Raw genomic sequence first — 21,267 nt, forward strand, 5'->3', positions numbered from 1 at the left:
ATAGTGAGCTTTTCAAGTTCACCGGTGGTCTTTGATGCACCAGAAATCTTCTGTGGCTCTTTATCTTTTGGTATATTTTGTCTTAAGAACCAGAGGAATCAAAATTTTGACTTGTCATAGAAGAAAAAGTTTAGCAGTTACTGTCCCATTAATATCAGGCCCCTAAAGCAGTGGCTGCTAAGTGCAATTCGATTTCTTTGATTACTGACCATGTGACCAGTTATGTGTTTTTTTTTTTTTTACAAGCAGGTAGGAAAAAACGATAATGTGATCAGTCTTTTTTTTATCGCGTTTTGACATGTAACTGCCTCCGTCAGCCATGACACTGAACCAACATTTAAAATGACAAATGTAAAAGAAATTAAATTGCGTTCGTTCTCTTCAGGTACATGTTTGCTTGACAGCGATCTATCCCCTCCTCTCTTTTCCCAGTGTGTACATCTTCGAGTCCTCTCCTCACATTTTAGGCCCTCCCATCTGAGATGCCATAAGCCTCCCTTCTTCTCACTCTTCTCCCCTGCGGGTGCCTGGGTTTGAAACATCTTTCAAGAAGTTTGATGAAATTGACATCAGGGTTAAATGCAGTAGGATGGAGGAAGCAAAAATAAGAGAAATGAGAAGAAGCTTGTGAAGACATCCTTGTGAGCTGCTACATAATTCAGCTCATATCTTTGTGTAAACAAATAACCTTTCATTTCAGATTTGTACATTTCCTTAAAATCTAGTGCTATAAATGCATTTAGGGAAAGAATGCTAAAGAATATGCTGTTTTAATTATACACCTGAGTGTAAAAAAAACAACTTCAGTTCCTTTGCCTTAGCATTTTAAATTTTAGAGAAATATCGAAAAAAAATCATGGCTGCATCACCATGAAATGTCTTGCAGACATGCATGTTCCCCTCAGGATATTCTCTTTGGTGAGCCTCTTACATCTTACCTGGCTCCTTAGCGGTCAGTGGGGCTCGAAATGCTGCAGTCAGAGAGCATTGTTTCAGTTATAAAGGAGCAGATGGTCGTGTGTGTGTTGTGTGAACCTTTTATGATTTGCTTTTAATGTGAGGACCTGACAGAACCTGTGTGGGGGTTGGTAGCTTAGATTGCTGACTCCCTCAAGGGTAGCTTGTGAGAGGGAGAATCTTATCCCGCTGCTCCATTACCATACCTCACTTTGACTCCAGCAGCGCACATTATTCTGTGACTGATAAATGGAGGATGAGATGTCAAATCCATCTCCATCTGGCTTCCTGTCTAATTTCTAAAGCTGGTAAACAATCAATGCAATGCCAAATACATGGGTTGGAGAGGTGCCATGGACAGGTTGAAATATGGTTCATCACCCTTCACATTCAAAGGGAGTTGATCATGTTTAGGAAGCTGCACAATCACAACATTACTGTGTGTGATTCTTCACTTGCAAACCTGTGTTTGTGTGTTCAGTTTTCCAGGTCAACAGAAAACTCCTTTCAGACGCTGTAAACATTCACTTCACATTTACTTTGTCAAACACTTTTCTTGCTTGGAACAAACAGCTTTAATGTCATCTCTTTTCCTGTATGCTGCCGCTTTATCATGCTGGATGTCACAGCATCTCACTAGCCCTGAGGGCATGGTGCATTATATGGTTGCTATAGGGTCAGAGGGATTTGTTATGTATGTGCAAGACACCTCTTTGGAAATGTCTTATTACTCTCACCGCACAATACATTTCTATTTTTTTGTGTGTGTGTGTGTGTGTGTGTGTGTGTGTGTCTTTGTCTCTCAGATAATTGTGGGAGTGATCCTGCTCTACTATCTCTTGGGAATCAGTGCCTTGATTGGAGCATCTGTCATCGCTCTGTTAGCTCCTGTACAATACTTTGTGGCCACAAAGCTGTCCCAAACACAAAAGAGCACTCTGGTGAGTATTGTCATTGGCTGTAGTGTTTATGACTGTATTTATCTATTCTTAGTTATACTTTTGGCTGTGGATGGCACAGTTTGTCCTGCAGATTGAAGTATTTCAACAAGTGAAGGATGAATAGCAGGTAAACCCATATCTTGACCATATGCCCTTCTATATAGGGACTGAAGCTTTGATTTATTCAGGAGGGATAGCCAATCCACTTACTTCGAGTCTATCTGTTCGTTTGATTACTCTCGTGATTTCTCTTGCATTCACCTTGTGTAGTGTATGAGTCCTTGAAGTGTCAGATTATGGTTTCTTCTTTCAGGAATACTCCAGTGAGCGTCTAAAGAAGACCAATGAGCTGCTGAGGGGCATCAAGTTGCTGAAGCTGTACGCCTGGGAGCACATCTTCCGTGAGAGTGTGGAGGAGACCCGGGGTAAAGAGCTCACCAGCCTGCAGGCCTTCGCTCTTTACACGTCCATATCCAGTACGTCACTTTGATCGTTTTGGGATTGAGATAATTGATCATAATGATAAAGATTTAAAATGTACGTTTGTTCACATCACAATAACACATTTTCTACTGTAGGTACAGTTTAGTTTAACTCCACCATTTCCAGGTAACTATGAAAATAACAACAATAACTAATCTTTTACAGCCATTACTATGATGAATTATTACATCTCCATTCATTTCCCATGATCAAAGACACCAGATCACAATATTGTCAGTCAGTACTGATTTATTTCCCACAGTCTGTTCTGCTTGTCTACTTCTTCCCTTTTACCATAGATGAACAGCAGCTGCAGTCTGCATGGCTCCGGTCCTGATATATAGACTGTGTATGATCTGAAATCAATAGCTGAAAACTAAGAAAAGGGTTCAATCAGAAGCCGCTTGGCAATTTTACGAGATTACCTGGACACAGCATTTTATCTACTTCCCTTTAATAGCATTGTTTTCATCCTAACTTCTATGTTTTCCAGCTCAGAAAATGAGAAATGAATGGGTTTGTCCAAAACGTAGCAGTATAACAATAAAGTCATAAATATTGTGAGATGGTGATATTTAATTTTAAGTGTTGCTCTGTATATCCCATGAATACTTCATGGGTGATGCCGACCTGTAACTGTATATTCATTAATGTTGAAGCCAAACCATGAGTTATTTCATTCCTAACCCCAACCAACTGCAAAATACAATTGGGTTTAAAAGTGAAATTTAAAAAAAAGTGAAACAATAGTGGGTTGGGTGAGGAACAAGCAGGTGGTGTTGGTGGTGCAAAGGAAAACTTTGGCACAATTTTGATCCTAAATTGTAAAATATCTATATTTAGTTGTGGATCAAAGCAGTTTCACAGAATGAGAATAACTAAGTTGACCCACAGAGCAAAACACAGCAGTTTTCTAATAAAGAATTTAAAAATCCTAAAATTGTTACATTCTCTTGTAATTTCTTAATTGGCTTTTGTTTGCCTTTCAAAAGTGTAACCTATTTACCTTTTACATTACATGAAACTGCCGCACATCTTCAAAAATGGTAAAATTACTCAATTTTTACGGTTTTCCTTTGTAAACAGTACATGCTTACTTTTGTGATATTACAAAAAATAAATATGAGTAAATATGAGGAGGTAGGAGGACATGGGTGGTGGTATTACAAAGCGAACTGTCGCGCCAGAGAACCAAGTTTGAATCCCATCCAACCAAATGCCTTTAAACCTTGCTGTCGGTCACAATTGTTTTCTGCTAGGCATAAAAAGATATATGGTTCGGTTTAGATTTTAATCAAGATATAGAAACACTCTCACATTACATCGCCTGAACAATTCCCTATTCAAATCAACAGGCCATCACACATTGTTTTCAGTCTGCTACATAATTCCCAAAATGGAAGAAAAACGTATATATCAGAGGGAGTAACAAATATTCTTTTGAAATTCAAACACTTGTCTTCAAGTGCTGGCCCCAAATCACATTTGAGCCATTCAGGACTGAGCCTGAAACCAAGGAAATATTTAAATCTGCTATCCTATTTACATCTACAGTATATAAACTTCAGCTTCTTTTGTTAACATGCATTTTTTTCCATTTCATGCTGTTTGTTTTCCTCCTAACTGATTAATCCTGGAAAAGCCTTAACATATTCTTGTGGTTTGTGATTTCTCCTTCTAGTTTTCATGAATGCAGCTATTCCTATTGCAGCTGTACTGACGGTGAGTTCCTCTAATGATTCCCTTTAAAATAAGCAACCATGTCCTCAGGATAGCTGAATAGCCGTACTTGCTATAATTAAAGATGAAAGTACACTCTGTTGTCTCTTACACTGTGCAAAGGACAGTGCAGACACTGCCAGGCAGTCTGATTGTTAGACAACGTTTCACAGCGAAAGAGGAAAGGACTTTCTGACAGCACTAAATCCTGCCTGTATTAATAGAAGTCCTTCAAAGCTGTTTACTTGAGTGATGAAAAATTAGAATTGACAGACAGACAATAAGGTTTTACCTTGAACTGGCCTACAAGTGCCTGTCGGACAGTCAAAACTTAACAGTCTAAGGAGATAAATTCATGTATTTCAAATTAACCTTGTCCTTTGTGCTTTTTTTGTTGTTCTTTTTTGGGTTTTGTTGTGATCCCACAGACATTTTTGGTACATGTCCATATTTCTGAGGATGCTGATCTGTCCCCAGCTGTGGCCTTTGCCTCTCTGTCCCTCTTTCACATCCTGGTTACCCCCCTCTTCCTCCTCTCCAGTGTGGTGCGCTCCACTGTCAAGGCTCTTGTAAGGTGAGAAACTAAATTAATTTGGAGCGTCTATAGATAAATGGGGATGATTTATCTAGAACAGTCATGTGGAGGCAGAGTTAAACAGAACCCCAGAAAAACTATTGAGAATGAGTAGAGTTGTGAAAAGAAAAAGCAGATGGATCAGCTGTGTTTTCGAATCATGTGCCAACATCATCACTTCTCTGCACTTTCGTAAACTTCTCTCTAACACTAACATTTATTAGTTACAGCCACAAGCTTTCCAATAACTCTGGAAACCACATCTGTTATGAGACGGCTTCTGCAGAGTTCCAGATGTGTTTCCATCACATCGCCAATATGCAATTATTGAGGTAATTGAGTCAAGCATCAGTTAAATAGATGCTTTCAAACACTTCAAATAGAAAATCACAAAAGCAAGCGCATTTAACATGAAAGGCATAATTCACGAAAATAACGCTGAAAAACTGACAAACAATAAAATTAGCAATATTTTTGCGCTTGCAATTTCAATTAAAGGACTTGTCATGCCTTGAATATAAACAAGCTTTAGCAAACGCAAGTAAATTACCAGATAAAATAGTCTCTCTAAGGATGTCACATAACTCAGTTTCTTCTTAACACTGCTCGGGTGATAAGGGCATGTGACTTTAAATCTAATCTTCTTTGTCTGTGCCTCTAGGCTATGATCACCGGTTGGAGTGTACATAGTTGGTGATTGACACTGCAACAGGATTGCCTTATATCATGTACAAATTGTATACCACACATTTTCTTCAGTTTTAAGAAGCCATCTTTTATCACCGTGTTGACGTCGGGAGTAGTAAATGGACTTGTTTTAACACGTACGGATGTGAACGCTGCCCGTGATCCTCAGAGGAGCCTATTTTGGGGTCGAGTGATGTGACACACTTTACTGTATCAGGGAAAAGAAAAATGGATTTATAACTATAGTTTATTTTCACCTTGGTAAACAGGATTAAATGGTAGCAAAATACATAAACTGTGCTGTTTAAGCCAGTCTCATAACAAAATGCAGCTGTATTCTTCTGTGCAACAATCCCCATATCGATGTCACTATTGAAGTTGTTTGGATCCTGATGAACGTTACTGTACTTATTTAATGTTTACTTTGTGAAATCAGAGCCAGTTGAGATTAGGCTGATATTTACTATTCAGCACAGTTATCAGATTTAGTTGGCATGCATCAGAAGAGAAGCACAAATGCTCATTAGGGAATAAAAGATGAGTTATTCATCCATAGATGTAAATATATGTGACTGTGTGTGAAAGAGTCTGAATCCATGAATGGAAGATGAAGCATGTTGTGATCTTCGTTTGAGATTAATGTATATCTCTTTGTATCATCAAGACTGAGTCCAGTATTAAGTGTCACTCATACTGGTAAAAGTATTTGTATCATGTTAACATACTTTTTTTCACACAGCTTTAACTTCATTTTTAATTATCAGAGACTGGATTTCTCTGTTTATTCTGCAGTGTTCAGAAACTCAGTGAGTTTTTCTCAAGCGATGAGATCGGAGATGATCAGGAGCCCAGAGCAATATTAACTTCTGGCAGCAGCAATCACAACCAAAATAGGTACCAGGCTGTGGTGAGTGCATACACACCTGTTTGGCTTGACTGACAACAAAAGACACAGTGATGATTCACTATAACTTCTGTTCTGATGTGTCCTGACTGTCTCATTGAGCTTTCAATGCTGTCATGTTCCGCCATCCTACTGTCCTCCTGTTTACACCATTACCTCTTTACCTTTTGTTGGGTGTTTTTTTTAACCCTCCTGCAGTCCTCCTCTAAACCTGTCCCTTCATCCTCCTTTCCCTCTTTGGCCCGACTCCTTCAGCCCTTGAAGGTGGTGAACCGGAAGCGCCCTCCAAGGGACGACTGGAACAACTACAGCTCACAGGGGGACCAGGAGGGTGATGGAGCATCCCATGATCTGGACCAAAACATCTGTATAAAAGTAAACCAGTTAAACCATTGTTACGCTTCACAATGGTCTTCAAGTTATATGGGTATCAGCTGGTCTTGATTATAGTTTTAGAAAAGCTGTAGCATTGAAGCAGCTTTAGCATTTACAAGCTTCAAATGTGACTTTTGTAGAATGTCAGATGATAGAAGAAAAACATTTAATGACCTGATGGGAGAAAAACACTAATCTTGAAAAAACGATGATGTTGAGTTGTATTTTGCGACTGGGCTGTGTGATATTATTATGTTTTTATATATTATACAGTTTATCCCGACTTTGTTAATTCTGTGTCTATATTTGTGCAAATTTATTTTCTCAGAACCTACAAAGCTCCTCCAGAGCCAAGATATCACAACCCAGTTGTGATATCCTCTCTGTGCATTATATCAACAAAATATAGGTTTTGAATTGTTTGCAAATCATTGTTCTTCCCTACTCATCTTTCTTTATCTATCCACTTAAGTCCCTAAGTAGTGCTCCATAGAGCAGGACTATTTTTCTCTTTTTCATCTTCCTTAACAGCACGATCTTAACATGACCGCCCTTCTACTGCATTTTCAAAGTTAAGCTAATTGGCTTGAAATGTCATCATCAAAGCTCTGCACATTATACACAACATTTTCAATACTGCAGAGAAAATTCTGATTAACTTGGAGTGATGAGTCTCTCTTATAATTCAAAAATTTGCAATAATCAGCCTCCGAGCAGCTGTACCACATTTCTTATAAACTCTGAAATGGTGTAGACCAGACTTTCGTGACCCACTGCAGTCCTTTGCTTACTTAGTTCATTTGCACTATGTCACTCAGAATATTCAAGGTGCAAATTAACAGCACTTGATATCTTTCCTCCCCTGTATGGCCTGAATAAGAATGACTCAACAGTTTTCTCTAATTTCTGGAAGAATAACATGTTTACTCTGTGTTTGTTAAAGAGTGAAGTTGATAATTGTTTGACATATATTGTGGCTGAGACTCTGACATGTTTTCAGATAACTGGTGGTTATTTCACCTGGACAGATGGACCACCAACTCTTTCTAATGTGGATATAAAGATTCCTTTTGGTGAGCATCAGCAAATGTCTCCTCCGTGAGTCCTCTCTGTCACATTATTCCCTTTTTCACTTGCAATATCATTGCCCCCCTCTCATCAAATGTCTCAGGTAAGCTGACCATGATTGTGGGCCAGGTGGGCAGTGGAAAGTCCTCTCTGCTGCTGGCAGCACTTGGAGAGATGCAGAGAGTGTCGGGAACAGTGACCTGGAACAGGTCAGTTTTACATTATGAATATGAATTTTTTTTCTTAAATAAATCTTTTTGAGGACTGTAGTGGTGTTTATTTGCAGTTGTCAGAGGGCAGAAAAAGAGATGGCTGACATGCAACAAAGGATCACTGATTGGGACACAAACACAGTTTTTTCCCTTGATTATTCGCTGCATGAATAGCATTTCAGAAATTTGATTCAGAATCTTAAATTTTTTATTCAAATGACTGAGTTTACATTGCTTATGCTGGAGGAACACTCACGCTAATCCTTCATTCTCCTGAACATGTGATGTTTTGTGTGTCTCCTGTTCCAGAGTAGCTTGTCTTTTCCTCTGACTCATGCTTTTTCAAGCTGGTCTACTAATTGATTTGTGTGTGACAGCTCCGAAATTTATATGCAATGTTTTTGTGCATCTGTCAATTCTGAGTGCTTGACAGAGCAATTAGTGACAAAACCCATTTTGCAGGCACCATGATGCAGCAAAGAAAATAAATGGATTTGTAAGTTATTAAATATAGCTGATAGCAGCTCTCATTTATTCGTGTTTGGAAGATGCAGAGTAGAAGAATGTGGGGATCTTTTTATACGCCACTGACCCAGATTCACCAAGCTGCTGCTGGTAAAAATTCTCAGATGATTTTCTGTAGCTGCGAGCTAGATACATACCTAAGAACGCCTCTCTTCCACTTACCATCTAATTTCTGCTGCAGTTCTTCACACCTGCCTCATACTTCGAAATTGAGAAACTTATTGTTTTTTATGTAGCCTATTTCATTCATTTTATCATTGTTTATCTTATCAATGATTCTTTATTAACAAAATAACCACAGAGACCTGATTATTTAATTTTGTTTATTGCATATTGTGCACAGGGAAAGACAATGAAGAACCTGGTTCCTTGTAACTTGTTGCCGCTCCTTCAGATTAAGGCCATATTTACCACAGCCTTTTACATTTGGTTGGCATCTCAAAAAGTAATATATGATCAAATGTATTCATGAAGGTATCAAGTGATAAGATGTCATCATATACCGTACTGTCCATGAAAATAAAAGCCCTAATGGAATGTAGAATGTTTGTGAATAAGGTAAAGGGGCTGCACGGTGGTGTGGTGTTAGCACCGTCACCTCACAGCAAGAAGGTTCCAGGTTCAACTCCCGGCTGGGGCTTTTCTGTGTGGAGTTTGCATGTTCTCCCCATGTATGCGTGGGTTCTCCCTGGGTACTCCGGCTTCTTCCCACTGTCCAAAAACATGCATGTCAGGTTAATTGGCATCTCTAAATTGTCCTTAGGAGTGAGTGTGTGTGTGGTTGTTTGTCTCATTTGTCTCTGTGTGGCCCTGTGATGGACTGGCAACCTGTCCAGGGTGTACCCTGCCTCTTGCCCGATGACTGCTGGGATAGGCTCCAGCCCCCCCGCGACCTGAGCGACGGATTCAGCGGTATAGAAAATGGATGGATGGAGATACCATTTATCAAGCAGCTCAAGATCTGCAGTATCCATGTTGATGGACAGTGTAAAATGTCACTTTGGCTTTTTATATTGATTTGTGTTAATATCACACAGCAGTGCAGATGCTGAAGCCTCAGAATCCTCGGTTGCTTGTACTTCATTGCTTTTGTGGTCGGGTGTTTTTGAAAAGTTCCTTATCTTGTTGCAGATGTGAATTGCCTGCTCTAAGTTTCAGTGAAACAAAACTTTCTGGCCATAGAGAAGCAGAGCACATTTTGAATAGGGCAGTTTAAATTGAGTCCTTACATACATTTGGTGTACATTCCGGCATTGGAATATCTCATCACCAACCCGGAATAGTGCTGCTATCAGTCTCCATTTGTCAGCAAAGTTTAGCCTCTTCTAAAGTTGATCACAACTGTGTCCTTGGCAGTCACACTCAAACTCACGCACTCTATCTGAACCTGTGCCAGGGTCATGCTGTCGCTTCATCTGATTTTAGGTTGGATTAAATAACCGCCTGGGTGCCAGAGCGTCTCACCTATCATATGTTCCTGAAAGACTATCGAGCTGTTGTCTCAACTTATCCCTCCCGACGTATTGAGACACATATTCAGGGGAGTTTGTCCCTATATTTCCACCGTGTTTGTTTTTGTTATGGTGCTGTGTTTCAGTCAGGAACATTAAAACTACAGTACACTTGGATGGGGAGTTTCTGAGAGGAAGCACAAAACAAAAGGCAGAAAAAAATGATTTGTTTATATTAGAAATGCTCATTTGGCAGAGGCTGTAGAGGATAAATGAGAGCTCTTTGTGCCTGGCAGGGGTAGGAAGAATGAGTAATCAGGGGACTGAGAGTCCTGAGCCTGCCTGTCTGGTTTGTAATGACGGTCTCATTGACTTGTTTGAAGATAATTGGTGAGTCTGAGTTAGCCTTGAGTTTATTTTTTTTCTGGCTAGGACAACTTCAATTACATCTGAATTTTAACCACAAGTAAGGCAGCCTACACCACCTCCCTCTGGCAACGCTACACAGCCTAATCTATTCGTTCAACCAGTTTCAACCAGTGTTTGATTCACATTTCTTAACTGTGGCATTTCAAAAGATGCCTTCAAATTAGCATCGTTAGTGAATGGAAACCCAACTAATTAAAAAGACATTACAGATCTCCCATTATTTAAATTCCCCTTTTGCTGTTACACATTTCTTTTTACCAGAAATTCTCTAAAGCAGCTGCTGATATCCACATGCCTGAACACTCATGAATAGCAGAGCACTCATACTGTGTATCACAGTCAATCTTACTTATGTGAATATTGCTATTTGCACCACCTCTCACATTTACACCTCAGATCTATTGTTTGATTCATGTAGTCTCTATGTTGCTTCTGTCTCATGTAATTTCTGTCCATGAATAACTATTGGTCATGAGTGTAGTGTGTCTTCACCGGCTAATAAAACTGATTCTGAATCTGATTCCCCTTGAAAATAAAACCTGCATCTCTCTGAGTGAGCAACACTGCGTTTGGTCACCACAGTATTAATGATGAGCATTATTGATACTGTGGGACTGTTTTTGGTGAAACCAACCTATGTTCTACTGTCTATTACTAAAGGACTAAAAATGGTAGAAACAAACTTTTTTTCCTGATGAAAGAAGAGAGTCTACTCTTTCGTTTGGTAATTTCGGTGTGTACATAGTCATAAGACACACTTTTCTGTGGGTCTTGGAAAATCAGTCAAAATACTGTAAAACACTTGGCAGTATGGGTCTCTCTGCACTGAAAATGGCTGGCAGCCAATGAGTTAAACATGTGAACACATGTCTAAGTTTTGTTTCCCATTTTTTATTTTTACACTCTGACAGCTGTGTTTACATGTTCAAGTGCAAAATATCAGAGCTTCTTAGATGACAGCCACCACTTCCCTCCCGAGCAGCTGTGTTCTCTGGAGCTTTAATGGCTGCTACAGTGAACTGGAGACCTTGCTCCCAGTTGTACTCTGACGTTACAGAAGTCACCTTCTGAGGAAAAATGAGAAAGGTGTCAACTGAAACCTAAAAATACACCAACTTATATTTAGCATGTCCTAAAGCTGTGTTAATGGTTATGTGTGTACTGTACATGTTGGGGGTATTTATTAATCAAGAATAGAATTTATGAGTGTCAAATGACCTCAATTCAATTCTCAAAGAGATTTCTCTTTACTTTATCCAGTCTATAACATGGATAATTTGTAGTATATATACATATATATTTGTGTCATATCAATATGATATATATGTTTTATAATTTTTTGCTCAATTGTTTTGCAGCCTGCCAAGCTTTGAATCTGAGGGAGATGAAAGGTGAGTACTGCAACTATAGACATCCACACTTAAACACATGAACCAACACTGTCATGTATTTTTAGTCAGGCCTTAGAGAACATTTTCCAAAAGGAGCTCTCAGACTGACTCAGATTTGTTACAAATATTTTCCGCCTGAATTACTGCAAAACTTTAAACTGCTGTTCTGTAAACTGCACACTGTATACTGTGCTCTATTTTTGATGGGAGGAAGATATTTGCCTGAGTTGTTGCACAGAAACAATAGTGTAGGGTATGAATCAGTGTTTTAATAAAGCTCTGTTGACAGTTTAGCCTTTAACGCTAGAGGAGTTATTCTAATCTAGCACTCTGTCGATCATTGTTTCTATTTGAAAATCAACTTGTCATCCATGCTTGAATTACATTCCACTCACAATGAGACATATGTGGGCTTGAGTTGTGTCACATGCTAATGCCTCCGTTCTATGGGGCACCAACTGAACCAAAAAGAATCTAGTTTGAAACTGACAAAAAAAAAAGAAACCTGTAAATATTCCAATTCAGTCACTTAAAATGAATTTTTTATAGGAAAAAAAATGTTTAAACAAAAATAAAAAATTCAACTACAGCTATAAAACTAAAACTGTCTAAGAAGGAGAAGTTCCCAGCAAAGGGACATTATTTTCACAACCACCTCCTCCCACAAAGAAACCACATTCAGTACCAAAGATACATAAAAAGAACCAAAACGAGGGTAGATACAGTGTTGGTTCTCTTCTCTGGAAACTGCTCTGGGGCAGTAACGGATTTAAATCTGATACAGAATTGACAACTTTTAGAACAGAATGTACTGTAAGAACTGTAACTTTTCTTACAGTAATATGTTTACGTGCATCAGAATTTGGCCTGACCAATTTAATTTGACCACCGTCCTTGTCCCAGTATACACGCACACTTTGAGAGGCATCAAGTTATTGACTGAAGTATGTTGGAGCCGTGATGCTGTGGACTTCGTGAGAAACTTTTAAGACATTCTGTCTCTGGGGTAGAACATTGTCTGTGTAAATATTACCAAAGTCCCAGCACAGATGTTGTCTTTAACTTAAGGGTTTAAGGCAATAAAATCATGAATTTATAAGAGCAGAGTGACAGATTTGAAATGCTTGTGACCGTGGGTGGACACATACTCTTCATGGACTGAATTTCAGTTTCAATTTCGGATGTATTGAGCCGTCTATTAAAAGAATAGAACAAAAATATGTGAATGAAAGCAGCTTCATTGGGAACACAGCTGAATTAATATTACGGTTATGCCTTTTACATGAAAATACTTCTTAAAGGTAGGGTAGGAGATCCTGGATTTTGAGTCCAGCGAAGCTGCATTTTGAAAATACACAGGTAAAAAGTCCCAACCCTTTTCTTCACTTTCCCCCCGAAGGCACGCCTCTAGAGTACATGAACGCGCACGAAGGTGCACGAGCGCTGTTCTGACAGCAAGCATCGATCGTTGCCGTATTTAGTATTTAGTATATGATAACTATACGTTTAATAATGCTAGGTGCTAGCCAAGCTGGCTCTAGTTTAGCTTCCTGCCAAGCTTCTGGACGCGTAATTCGTTCACGGAGCAGGGTACGCGCACAGGGGGAAGGAGGGGGAGGGAGGAGCAGGTTGCAGTTTGATAGACGGCATCAGAATCCAATCATCGTTAACGGTCCGTTCAGTATGATTGGATAGTGTTTTTCCTAGATTGTACGTTCTAGAGGCCACTAAAACTTTTCATATTTGTGTCAAAACTTTTAATTAATTGGTTGCAATGGGGGTGTGAAGAGTATTTCAAGCAATATGTAAAAAAATGCTCCAGAAAAAGATCCCCTACCCCACCTTTAAAATCAGGAATTATTTGGCCATTTTTGACAATCATCCTACTTGTCGCAAACTGTGTTATATATCATTAGATCACAGTGCATAGTTGTGATAAGCATAGGTTTCCCAGTTCAGTTTAGTGGGGAGGAGTCAAGCTGCTCAGTGTATAATGGCAAGCCCCCAGCAACCTGAGACCATAGCAGCATTACCAAGGGATAGTTCACTATCACTGACAATAATCTGTACAAAAAAGGGAACGTTTTAAGCCCTTTTTTTGCATTGGAGTGGGTGTGACCTTTGGTTAACCTGGAAACCAAGGACAATAGTGTGATTATGGCAGGTTCTTCTTCCTATTCCTGTCTTAGAAATTCATCATTATCAGAAGAGAAAGTAAGAAAAAGTTGAATAGTCAGGGAACAAAACAAACTATGAATTGGTGCAGAAAAAGTATGAATCATGTATCATGAAAATGACATTTTACACTATATGTTATTAACTTATTAACTTAACTTTGCAGTGTTAATGCCTGATCTTAACAAAGTAGTTTGTATTGTGTAAAACAGCAACACCATAGAAACCAAAAGCACAAGGGAATCCCAACTGAATCCTTAAATTACATGTGAAAGTAAAGTTATGTGAGAATGTCAGTGGTTGAGACTCAACCATGGACTGTCATTGTTTTTGTAGCTCCATTTTCCAACACCTCTGACTTCTAATTATTAATCTGCATGTTTTTCTCACTGTCTGTCTTCAGAACCATATTCACTCATTTTACAGAATTTCTTTTAAAATTTGTATTATATGTGCACATGCACACATAAATGAACCTGTGTAACCTCAAGCAGTCTGCCTCTCTGTACAGTCAGTGGGCAGCTACACATATGCAGGATGAGCAGAACATCAGAAAACGGCAACAAACATCCCACCAGTGTCCGACCTGGTGTTGATAAACTGATCTCAGAACTTAATGCGTCAAAGTCCAGACGGGCTGAAGCAATTTTCCGTATCAGCAAACTATATGGAGACAAACTGGGTAGGGGGTTGATGTGGGTGTTATTTTTAGGAAGAATAAGCTCCCAGCTAATGATAGATGTGTCCATGCAAGGCAGTGTTTGGCCTGTTTGCGTTTGGGCTGCTGAGCACTGGCATGATTGCCATAGTGAGGACAGAGGACATTGGTCAGTGTGTGTTTGCTCTTTGTTAATCATTTCAGGAATACTGTGAAGCCAACAATCTATTGTCCATCAAATGTTTCAGTTGTGTCTCTAATGCGTCTTGTGTGTTTTTTGTATCTCCCCTGCAGTCCCACAGACAGAGATGCAGCCAGTGACGGAGACATCAGGTGAGCTCAGACATGATAGCCCATCTCCATGGATACACATCACCATTTAGAGCCGCGCTGAGCAGCAGTGCTCGCTGTTATCCAGAAATCCACTCTCTATTCCCTCTTCTTGCATACTTGCCCCTGACCCTTGGCTACATATTGACTTTACAAATACACACAGTCTCTAATGATCCCCAGACCATTTGTTAAAGGACTTGAGTCGTCTTAATGCAACTCCACCTTCTGAGGCCGAGTCGTCCCTGTGTCTCAGAGATTAAACAGCTCATTGAACTCAACCCATGTGTGAAACAAAAGACACATAAAGCAGTAAAATTTAAACATGGTCAGATTATCCTGTTTGACAACTCTGCTTGTGTTGCAAAAATCTGGCAGGAAGAGAGGCGCCGTGGCCTACGCTTCCCAGAAACCCTGGCTGTTGAACGCCACTTTAGTGGAGAACATCACCTTTGAGATGCCAATGATCAAATCAAGGTAAGACCTCATAACCTCGTAAGAATAATGGTTTGACCATCGCATCTGCTCTGGTTTAAACCTCACTGAGCCGTTGAGTCTTGCACATAGATGTGACTCATCGAGAGGATATTTTAACTGCAAATATTCATCTTATCTCTTCATTTTGTGGTTGTGCAAATTAGGAAAAAACCATAATAACCAGTGTGTGGAGGCTCTCAGGTTATTAATTAGTGAATTTGATTTTGTTGTTTGTTTGTCTTGGTGTTTTCTTTGTGACATCTGTGAATGTAATAAGCCCTTTTAATGATTACAAAGTATTTGTTATAATCTATTTACTGTGGAGCCAAGTTGTTAAGCCAAAACAGAATAAACAGCCTTTCGTGTTTTTACTTAAGGTGAGCAGTTCCACTTTAACTGACTCTTTCCACAACAACACATGCTGTGCTCGCCTGAGGAGCAAGATTCAAACTAAACATCATTATTATCACACACTGAAACACGCACTCATAATTTTCATCTCACAACTAATAATTTGTGTAAAAGGTCCTGCTTTTTATGGCAAAAGGCAAGTTTTCTGCAGGCCTAATGGACCATTTTTTCCTTTCTTTTTTTATTTATGAAATATTAATGGGCCGCTGTGATTTGTTGCTGTGGAAATGTTCTCTAAAATAGAGCCCACTGTCTCCTTACCTCCTTCATCCTGTCATGCTGTTTATCTGGCATATTCCAGAAGGGCTATCTTTCCTTTTGGCTGCAGCAGGTGTTTCCATAACCTGTTCATTGCACCCAAAGCTTTTATGTCTGATATGTTTGCAGCAAGAGGTTCAATTATACTTCATATTTCAAAAGTTATAGGATAAAATTTCCCAATACTTTGCTGTAAACTAATAACATATTCTTCAACCGCGCAACTTTCCAGTTGGTTAAGTCCTAAATCCTTAGTCAACTGACAACTGATTTTATTTAAGAAATAGCATCACATATCATTATTTATTTGATTTTTTTGGATTATGAATGGGTAGCAAAGAATTGGACTTGGATTGGCTTAAACTGGGCTGTATAATTTGAAGTGCATCGCAATGACACTTGTTGTGGTTTGGCCCTAAATTAATAAAACTGAACTGAATATATTTGAATTGATTAAATTACTTAAAACATTAGCATTGTGCAGTTGGCACATTGTTTTCCAGTACAGACTGTTGACTTAAAGTGTAGCTTTCTGGGGGTCATTGAGGACAGTCTTTGCTTAAACACTGTGCTGCAACAGATTTAGCTGGTTGTTACATTTGAAGCAAAGCTATGACTGTGCACCCAAAGCATGGGCCACAACCTCAGTTATTTCTTAATACACTACTGATCCAAACTGTTCATGTTTATACAAAGCAGAACAGGTCAGTTTTCTTGGTCATGGCGCCATATTTTTGGGGTACATATGTCTCAAGGCTCTTAAAATATCAGAATCTCATGTTTAGCTAGTTGTGGCATTCATTGAGTTTCAAGAGTTTGTGGATTGCATTAAATGGATGGCATAGAAATTATATCTTTAATTAAAATAACATGAATGAACGACTGATAGAGACCTGAAATATGTTCCTGAATTTCTCTTCTTTTTCATTCTGTCTGTGATGTTGAAGTGAACTAGATTGACCTCCCTGGGCAAAAACTTTTAATGCCTTCATTTTGGTTTTATTCAGAGACTTTCACAAAATTGCATTATTCATTCACAACAGCGGGGGACATGAGAGATCATCTGAATAAATGCGTTATCTTGGTTAATGGCTGGCAAGGAAACAATAATTGGGGCCACTGTCTTCATCTGTATTCTGTGTCTGTTTGTGTCTGCCAGATACAAAGCTGTCATTGAAGCCTGTTGCCTTCAGCCTGACATCGACATCCTTCCACAGGGGGACCAAACAGAAATTGGGGAGCGGGTCAGTATCAACAGCAATGTTTTTTCCTCCTATTTATCCTCCTTATCCGGCTGTTGTTCCCATGGTGGTTCACTATAATTCAGGATCATTTGTCATCATTACTGTGAAGCCAGGATTTGATTTCCCTGCGTGCCGGGAACTGGACTGACTTTGCTCCGCCAAAGGACTGTCATGTTGGATTTCTTCATTCACCACTAATGCAGGAAACAAACCATGACCCACTTAATTTTTCAAGGGGCGAGTGCCACACGGGCACTGTTTGTTGGTGCCACTGTGCTGTTCATTCTTCTTTGTGGTGAGATCTTGTCGTTTACACACTTTCCTGTCCCCTGATGCAGGGCATCATCCTATCAGGGGGCCAGAAACAGCGAATCAGTGTGGCCAGAGCATTGTATCAGCAGACCAATGTGGTCTTTCTGGTGAGTCCACAAAAATGTATCAAAACCCAAAAAATCTAAATAATGTATTAAGTAGCAACTTTGATTTTTCAGTATTCACTGTAAACCAAAGACAGAGGTGATTATATTTTTGATTCCCCAATATGACAAAAATGGCAACATAAGATTGCTTCTTAAACTTCAAGCAGAACACACTGAAAATGTCAGACCCTGACAGATTGTACTGCCCGTCATTTAATAACAATAATTTTGTAATAAATTGTTTAAACTGATACATAAGATGTCTAGACAGAGAGAATTAAATGTGAAAAGATGTGGAAAAACCTTCAGAATTGTACATAAAAATGACAAGTTAAATGTGAAAACAGAACCCTAAAAATTTACAACAAGTGAGGGGATCTAATGGCTCTCTATGCTGTGGGGGAACTTTGTGGGGGGCAGCGCATTTCTATTCTGATTGGAGTGCTTAAGGAAAACAATGCCTCCATTTAAAGGAGAAGAGAGATTTCAGATTGTGTGCTACCGTCATAAAAGCACCAAAGAGACAACATATTTCGGAACAATAGTGTAGCTTTCTTCGCAGTAGTTTTCCTGGAAATCAATGCTGAGGTTCATTGAGGTTGTTCTGGTAGCTCGCTCGGGTCCAGCATTTTACTGGCACATTTTATATTGGTTTTCCCTTGAATTTGTCACCCAGTCTGAAAGCCTTATATGATATATATTATATATTTACATTATTATGAAAATGCTTGGAACTTACTCAGAAATCAGCAGTAGATTGATTAATGTTGTTGAATTATTAGAGCTCCTAAATTGTAAACACAGAATTTAGAATATCTTAAAGTAGATCAAACTCAATATGTATTTATATAGAGCAGTGTGGAGTGATAGATGTTAGTCCACAACATATGCTGTACACTGAGTCAAGCATAGATCCAGTGAAGTCCAGGGAGGACCAGACTAAGGATACAAATGCTCAAAAAGGCAAGAGTGTTTTGCTAAAACTTTCACAGATGAGTCTTCCTGAAATAACATTTTGTGGGCAACCAATTCAGATGATTGCTGTAGTAAAACATGGTGGAGGTTATATCAGGCTGTGGGACTGGTTTGTTGCATCATGTCCTGGGCAAACAATAGGGTCAGTTCTGCTACATTTACCAATGATGCGGAGTATTGAAAGTACATTTCTGTGAGCAAAAATGACCGAAACTCAAATGTATAGAACATGTAAAAATATACAGGAAGCAAAACCAAAGAAAAAAGTTATTTAAAAAAAAAAGTATTTACATCTAAATATAAAGCACAGTAGTTTAAATATATATATATATATATATATATATATATATATATATATATGTTTAAAGGTTAAGGGCAAAAGTGGTGAAATAAAGGGTGGTGGTGAATTATTAGAGTGAAATCTGATCCCCGCAGGAAGAAAACTCAGTTTGAGGTGAAGGTGTTTCTGTAGCCTGTGGCACAGTTCCAACTTTTGAACATTTGGGAAGTGCTAAGATCTGCTTTTTCAAAAAGAACTCGTCCTGCAAACTTTAAAGTGATTCAACACATAGAAACAAACATAAGGCAGAGACTACCAGCAAAGAGGTGCAAGAAGCTGCCATTGTTGCCTAACTTTCAAGGATGACATAAATTGCCTCTGGAGTGCATTTGAGTGTATAAAAGCCTTTTTTTGTGGTGTTCTATGACTTAGATATTGTCTCAAAGTATTCTGGTGAAAGGGTCACTGTTGATGATTATAATTTAGAGTTATCACTCTTTCTGTGTATAATTAGGAAAGTCCTTTGGGTTAAGAAGGTGTTTTTCTCCAAAATATAACTTTTTGAAGCAATTGATATATGAAGACATTACAAACTTCAAACTTGTTGTTTTTCTTTTGTTTTCTTGTATTTTTAAATGTCTATTTATATATTTTTAGGATGACCCCTTTTCTGCCTTAGACATCCACCTGAGTGACCATCTGATGCAGGACGGCATCCTGAAGATGCTGACAGAGGAAAAGAGGATGGTGGTGTTGGTCACACACAAACTTCAGTATCTACCACATGCAGACTGGGTAAGATCTAAACGTGTAACACTTTAACAGTCGCAGCAGGGAATATTTTCATGATACTGCTTCATCATTTTGAATTAAAACATTCTATTACCGCTTATTCTCTGTCTCGGCTAAGCACAGACTGCATTTCTTTCCTCTACTTGTGTGTTCATTATCAGATTATTGCCATGAAAGATGGCACCATTCAGGCTGAAGGGACTCTGAAGGACATCCAGAACTCTGACCCTCAACTCTTTGAGCAGTGGAAAACCCTGATGCACAGACAGGACCAAGAGTTTGAGACGGTGATTAATGAACACTCATGCAAAGTGTTAATGAGCTTTTAATGGTACATCTAAGCATGTACCATGATGGTACATCTTTGTTTAACTTTAGTTTGGATTGATGTTAGTCGTGCATGATCCAGAACAGTTCTGTTTGAGAGTTAGATTACATGAGTGCTTGCTTCATAGATTGCAATCTTTACTATTTTGGAAAAAAACAAATCTCACTGATCATTCCTTTATCCCTCTCCAGGAGAAGGTGGAAGCGAGTATGACTGATCTGGAAAGGAAAAACCTGCGGAGGGCCATGTACTCCAGAGAGGCGGTGAGAACTGAGGAGGATGAGGAAGGTGAGAGGAAGGTGACCATTTGGTCTAAATGTGTGCATGGCCACGGTCGCTGCTTCTCTGATTTCAGCATGGGTGACACACACACGGGATGTGATTTCCCCTTCACCCGCTGTGTTTGTGGAGAAGCACCATTTGTTACATTGAAGCTTAGTGTTTCCAGTGTTAGTGTAATGACTGCATTGATTTCAGTGAGTCCAGATACTCTGTACTTTGTTTCAACTTGCCTATTTATACAAACGTTGGAAGGCTGTTAAGTACCCTGCACACTCCATCCAGCAGCCTCCTGCCGTGGTTATACACTGTCTTAATCTGATCCTTTTTTATGTGTCTCTGCTGTTGAATATGAAATCATAGTGGAAAGTATTAAAGTTCTTTGGCTGGACTCTTTACCTGTGCTCTGTGTTGTCTCCCGTGTGCTGGCGGCACCCCGGGGTGGACTTGTGAGATGGCTCCAGCACCAGGTGCTGCCCTCGTGTTCGCTGGAGCAGGTGTGGTCAGACAGCATGGTGTGAAAAAGAAAGAGCAGAATAAATGTCTTTGTGGCATTGTGACGCTGCTAGTAAATTGAAGTAAATCTCATCACCCATTTAGTCACTTGTTTCGCTCACTTTTTCCTCTAAACATTTCTCACTCCTGCTTTTGAAAGGCTACCTAATGCAAGCATGATTGTAGGTGATGGTTGTAGTTGTCTTTTTAGCCCTGCTAGTATTTAACTCCTTTTCTTTTCCTCCTCTATCCTCCTGCTTCTTCTCTGCAATGTGTTATATATCCAGGAGATCAGGGGTGGGGAGGAGGTGGGAGGTCATTCACATTAACTTCCCACCCCTCACGGGAATGAGTGTCTGCTTTGAATCGAGCTATTGTAGTCTGTAGAATTCTATTCTTTGGAACACTTGTTTTCTTCGTCTCTTGATAG

At 39.2% G+C, this 21,267-nt stretch overlaps 1 protein-coding gene across 1 annotated transcript in view; it reads left to right on the plus strand.

The window, feature by feature from the left end:
• The window catches only part of abcc8 (ATP-binding cassette, sub-family C (CFTR/MRP), member 8), a 57,934-nt gene that overhangs the window by 22,493 nt on the left and 14,174 nt on the right, over window positions 1–21,267 (plus strand). Inside the window, exons 10-25 of the mRNA XM_075469482.1 lie at window positions 1,764–1,898; window positions 2,212–2,374; window positions 4,063–4,103; window positions 4,529–4,674; window positions 6,154–6,268; window positions 6,521–6,640; window positions 7,641–7,713; window positions 7,812–7,917; window positions 11,684–11,716; window positions 14,844–14,882; window positions 15,258–15,356; window positions 17,185–17,269; window positions 17,608–17,688; window positions 19,601–19,738; window positions 19,897–20,022; window positions 20,255–20,351. Coding sequence (XP_075325597.1) covers window positions 1,764–1,898; window positions 2,212–2,374; window positions 4,063–4,103; window positions 4,529–4,674; window positions 6,154–6,268; window positions 6,521–6,640; window positions 7,641–7,713; window positions 7,812–7,917; window positions 11,684–11,716; window positions 14,844–14,882; window positions 15,258–15,356; window positions 17,185–17,269; window positions 17,608–17,688; window positions 19,601–19,738; window positions 19,897–20,022; window positions 20,255–20,351 — 1,597 coding nt within the window. The remainder of the gene's footprint in view (window positions 1–1,763; window positions 1,899–2,211; window positions 2,375–4,062; window positions 4,104–4,528; window positions 4,675–6,153; window positions 6,269–6,520; window positions 6,641–7,640; window positions 7,714–7,811; window positions 7,918–11,683; window positions 11,717–14,843; window positions 14,883–15,257; window positions 15,357–17,184; window positions 17,270–17,607; window positions 17,689–19,600; window positions 19,739–19,896; window positions 20,023–20,254; window positions 20,352–21,267) is intronic.

The sequence above is a fragment of the Odontesthes bonariensis genome, chromosome 7 (genome assembly GCF_027942865.1).
Source record: "Odontesthes bonariensis isolate fOdoBon6 chromosome 7, fOdoBon6.hap1, whole genome shotgun sequence".
Lineage (NCBI taxonomy): Eukaryota > Metazoa > Chordata > Actinopteri > Atheriniformes > Atherinopsidae > Odontesthes > Odontesthes bonariensis.